Source organism: Opisthorchis viverrini (assembly GCF_000715545.1).
Source record: "Opisthorchis viverrini unplaced genomic scaffold opera_v5_35, whole genome shotgun sequence".
Classification (NCBI taxonomy): Eukaryota; Metazoa; Platyhelminthes; class Trematoda; order Opisthorchiida; family Opisthorchiidae; genus Opisthorchis; species Opisthorchis viverrini.
The window spans coordinates 95016-100606 of record NW_008751691.1 but is presented as its reverse complement, the minus strand read 5'-3'; the positions used below and the strand labels follow the sequence as shown (position 1 = coordinate 100606).

At 44.1% G+C, this 5591-nt stretch overlaps 1 protein-coding gene across 1 annotated transcript in view; it reads left to right on the top strand.

The window, feature by feature from the left end:
- T265_02711 (hypothetical protein) overlaps positions 1-5591 on the top strand; it is a gene marked incomplete at both ends in the record, with an annotated part of 43408 nt that overhangs the window by 25242 nt on the left and 12575 nt on the right. Inside the window, one exon of the mRNA XM_009167026.1 lies at positions 5242-5316. Within this exon, the coding sequence (XP_009165290.1) occupies positions 5242-5316 (75 nt within the window). The remainder of the gene's footprint in view (positions 1-5241; positions 5317-5591) is intronic.

The window sequence follows — 5591 nt, the reverse complement described above, 5'->3', positions numbered from 1 at the left end:
GTTAAAAGTCAGCCCCCCCCCCCCCAAAAAAAAAGTAGATAGGCATGCAAAATCCGCGTTCTTGTTTTCCCACAATGGAGCACCAAAGAGGAACATGGCTGGTCACAAGATAATACGCAAAGTTGGGTTCCCAACTTGATTTGCGTTTATAAAGACGTTTTTAATTTAAATGAATCTTGAATAATCCAGTCGGGGCCTCATCCAGAGTGGAATTATTGCCATGAAGGGAGCACGGTAGAATTCGCCGTCACCAAAGTCCATTTTGGGAACAGGATAAAGTGCATAACCTTAGTTGATAAATCCAGTAACATTCCACTATCGGTCGGATGGCTAACGTTCTCCCCCCTCTCTCTCTCTATCGGTGCAGAACCTTCTGGATTTTTGTGTGATCCAGTGATTCTCAAACCTGTCTGATCATCACTCCACTGCATACTCACTTTACACGCAATACAAGGGAATTTATGATGATGACCCTCAAGGGGTCACCCCACAGAAAGAACTCTTCTTTCAAGAACACGTAACATCACTCCCCGAAAGACACTACTTGGTGTACGATCCCTCCGAAGAAGAACAGACCTCTCGAATATTTGTTGCTTAGTGCATTCTCAAACCAATCGTTTGTAGGAAAAATTTACCCTTGTAAGTAGGTGAAGTCCTCAAAAAAAGATTTTCATCTATGTCGTACATAACTGCTTCAAATTACATCTCTAAAAACCAGCTCTTAGATGGGACTGGTTATAGATTGATTACAGCAATCTGTCGAACCACGTCGACTTACGCGCAAAACCCCAAAAGCCAAATCTTTCAAATGGAGGTTAATCTACAAATGCGATACTATAAGTGCAATAATAAAATGATAAAGCTTTACAAACCTCAAATCGTGGGACTATGCCGGTTTCTATACACCGGTATAGGAACTGCTGATTCCTAACGGGTCTCAAGGTCCAAGCCGAATCAAAGCCACGTGTTTACAAGCTAGCGAAACCACGTGTGAACTAAAACAACACGTCCGATGACAAGGTCAAATAATGGTTTATGTTCAGGTCAAAAACAAGAAGGGTAGTATAGGCACAAACCAAAATAACAAAAAAGAGGAATAGCGTTGTACAATATAAAAATAGTAGAAAGGAATCAACACTGGTTACCTTTGGTTCCTTGTGAGTTCTTTGAGTGGTAGGGCAAGGGAGAATAAATAATGAATTATACGAACTTTGGAGAGTCCTTGTGTGCAAGGCGACCACAATTGCTTCCCAGAGGAAGATCATTTTTGAAGAGAAGCAATGAAGGTAAGCTCGTGAAGTTTCCACTCCCTTGAAGGACAGCTTCGAATAAATGACCAAAAGCCGTCAGACAGAGTTTTGTCCACACGTAGACGATTAAAACAACATGGCTACGAATTCCGCAGATGGAGATGGCCAAAGCACGGAAAATTAAACTGGACTGATGTTACAATATGCACATCAATCTCATTACCCGTTAAACATTCAATGTAAACGCTCAGACTTAAACAGTCTTGATACTAGAGTTGTCAATCATTGTCCCAAAAGCAGAGAGTGGGAATGACGCTGCACACAAGCTCAGAGAAAAAGAACTTTTCTGGTGCGAGTCTCTATAAAGCATCTGAATTAGTGGCCCACTGAAGGAGCTTCGGTGACTACGTAATGCACTACTAATAAGGTTGCTGAAAATTTGTCGGCAGCCCACGACCGGTTTCGCCCTTCTTGAGGCTTATCAGGTAGGCTTCTGTGACCTTTACCGTTGTGCCGGGTGTGCGAACTGTAAAACTGGTCCTTATTGTAGGTTGTATGTTGCACTCTGAGTGCTGTAAACTGAGGTCACACTCTTAGCTTACCAATCTCGGCATAGCACTGCTGTTGTTGATAAAATTTAAGGTATGTGTTTTATTCTTTTCTCGCCAAAAAAGTGGATCAACTCCTTAATTAAGACCATTCCGGCCAATGTTCTTCGGTCTTTCTTTGGAGAGACTACTTTATGTATTCTCAATATCCTTGCTTGATGATGACCTCCCAGGAGTAGTTAAACTTCCGCACTAATCGGTCAGAAGTTCAGGGTTTTTCTTGAGCGCGTCCACTTGCTCTTTTGTTTTCTGGAAAACCTGGTCGCCTGAGGACGTACAAAATATGCATCCAAACAACTGGGTCAACATTAGTGATAAGATTCCTGGGATAAGAGTATTTCTACTTTGGTCAAAGTCTATTCTGACACACCATGGTGAGTATTGGTGTTAGTGGGATGTGTAAATTTTTCGGTTGGTACTCCGGAACAGCGTCAAGGTTGGTGCGAGATGCACAAGAATCGAGATCTTGACCACACAGTTAGCAAAGGACTTTCAAAGTTTTCATGAAGGAAACTACTCACAAGGTTGCTGAAAACTCCTTAACAGCCCACGACCGGTTTCGCCATTCCAGTTCGGACTCATCAGGTAGACGCAATCCCCGAGTTTCCATCAACCTCATGTTCTACTTGAACCCAGACTGGACTGTTTCCGAGAAGTACACTCGTGTACAAATCAATTTGGTTTTCATGAGAGACTCAGCACATTCAGTTGTAGAATATCACAAACGAGAGATTCAGTTGAGTCTCTCGTGAAAACCAAATTGATTTGCAAAGGAGTGTATTTCTTGAAAACTCTCTAAGTTGTTTTCGTACCCGTATCCACATAACTTTGCTTCAAAGGATGGCTTTGGTTTTCTTCTCACCGTTTTAGAATCCATCATTCTGTGAGTGTTCAGCCTTCTCGTCGAGAAGCTATCGACCACGGAAATCGGTGAAGGTTATCGTAACAGAGTAGCTGAAGAGGGTCATCAACCTCTTACAGTGTATCCCGGTCTTGTGAAAAATTGACTCGCTTGGAAAATGGAGGCCTCAACCGTAATCCGGTTATGTGCGAAGCATTGAATCAAACTTGATCTCATGGTAATTCGCCCATTCGTCTGAATGCTCCTTCCATGTACTTTTGATCTCGATTTGCTTTGCTGATCTGTACTCGCCAATCGCCGTACTCACCGCAGAAGCCATTCCGTCCTGACACATTAGCATGCGTGTTAGTTTGTATGTACGCAGCCGACCAACTTACCCATACGTGTTTGTGCCTGGTTTGCTGTGACTGCCTTGACCTGTTCTCTGATTAGTTCCGTGATATCGTCCACCAATGAGAATCACGAGACTGTCGTCGGAATGGACAACCCAAACTACTGAGGCGGCATTCCGCTCAGCGTTGTTTGGTTGGCGCTGCATTGTGCTGATCAGTGACAGACCTGTGCATTTGTTGACGCTACGTTAACACTACAGTGTGTTGTATTGTGCGGTGACCGAGCTATTGGTTACGCCTGCGCTGAGCCTACCAGACTACGCGATAGGGAGAAGACAAAGAACTGGGGACACGGCTGTATTGCCGGAACAAAACATACAGAGCGTCTGCGTAAATATATAGGCCAAATATATGGCCAAATATGGTCGTTCACTTGTTCGTTCCGTAAAGCCAATGGTGGTGTTCCGGTCGTGACCATTCTCAGGCCCACTACGCTGGTCGTGTGTTGCTGAGCCGTGTTTGGTGAGAGCCACCAACTCACCTACTTTCCGGACGTGTCGTACCGATGGTGGCCTTGGGGATGCGTCAACTCACTGCAATGTACTTTTTCTTCTGTCTGGGCGCGCCCTGACACAGTGGAATTTCGAACCCAATCCGTTCTTTTGATAATCAGAATTGTCGAACCCCCGCGTGTCACTCAAATTTCCACATCGGGAACCTCAGTGCCAAGCGCGTAACCACCTCTTTCATTGTCGATTTCATGAATTGTTTACTACAGATCCCTAGAAGAAAGAATGCGAGTGTACAGATCCGGAGAGCCAAGCGGACGCATTTCAACTTGGAAGAGATGTCCGAGTTCGGAAACTACTTCATTTTACACAGGAATTTGGTTTTGACAGGCGACTCAACTGAATCCAGCTCAATTTCACGTTTACCATGGGTTGTCTACCTTTTCAGAAACCTTATGAGTAGTGTGTTATGTCCAGAAAACAATAGACCCGAGCGGTTCGCAAACATGGGTTTTAGTAAAAAGCCAAGCGTACGATCCTGTGCTAAGGCCATGATCTCAAATCAAGGAATTGGTTAATTAGCCTGAACGCACAATCTAGGTGTCCTATCTGACAGGTAACGTGTGGTCTAATTCAACGACGGACGGTCAGTAATAATTGGGGCCAAACCGAATTCTACAAACTTCACTTCAGTAGTCGCAATTGGGAAGTGAACAGAATAATGAATTAGACGTGGGCAGACAGTATGGATAGATAGATAGGTCGGGGTTCTGTAATGAATTACCAGTAAATGATGGGCAAAATCGAAGGAAGCTTACAGCTAGATTGAACCTTGGGCAGTTAGCAACACAGGAGGCACAGAGGGCACCATGCTATCGGACAAATTAAGTAGCTACCGGCTGCGGCATGCAAAACTTGATGAGTCAACACAGCAATACTTTTATTGTGCCAAGTTACGTTTCGCAGTTATTTTTAATTGAATATTTCTTTTTTAGTAGAGATTTCATCCTGTAAGTGAAGTAAATCTGTGCTGAACAACAGACAGACAGTGTACAGCTGTTTCCTCCTTACTGAGAGTCATCAGCAGTACGCATCTCACGGGACTTCCGAAGGCGTTTCGAACTCGAAACCTTCCGGCTAGTGGATGAACACTCAATGGTTCTGCCACGATCGGCCTATCTCGTTTTTGTCCTTACTAGTAAACTAGTTTTGGCAACACAGTACGCGCCAAAAACGGAGTAGTCCTGCAGGATTACTGCATGCATTTGAAAACGTTCGCTGTTCTACTTGGACTTTATGCTTTGCAAACCGGATGAATAATCCATAAAGAAGGTCCGTGTCTCGGACTGGTGTTGGGACGTACAATACTAATTCTGAAACCGACCAGCATGTATTTCTACTCCACGCCATTCACTGATTCGTCTCGCAAAACGCTCGTCGCAGTAAAATTCTGGTATTCCAGACATTGACGCATTCCACTTCAGGCACCAACGAAACTGTCGAAAAAACAAGTACGGTTTTACCGAATTATTGGTGAGACAATGAGCCTGTGGTTGACATTTTCAGCGACGCATTTCAAGACAAGAAGTCAGACGATTCCTTGCTATGTCGATCAGTGCCAGCGAAAAGTGATTACGAAATGAAGGTCGTGTTAGATAATCAATCTTTCCTGGTCAATAGTACTACACGGCTCTGGGATTCATAATCCGAAATGCATTGGCCTGCCTGAGCGGGAGAGATTCAGCTGGGTTCCAGGTGAGTTTCTCGAAAGAACCAAATTAGTTTGCGAATGGGTGTATATTCGCTAACTTCGTGCAATTTGGTTTCAAGTAGAACATAGGGTTGACGGAAATTCGGGGACCGCGCCTACCTGATGAATCTTAAAAAGGGTGAAACCGGCCGTGGGCTGTCGATGAATTTTCAGCAAACTTACGAGTAGTACATTACAAAAATTCTACTATTAGTTAACTCGTGCGGATGGTAAGGAAGGGCGACAATGAAGGGTAACTACTTGGTGTGAGTGGTTTCAC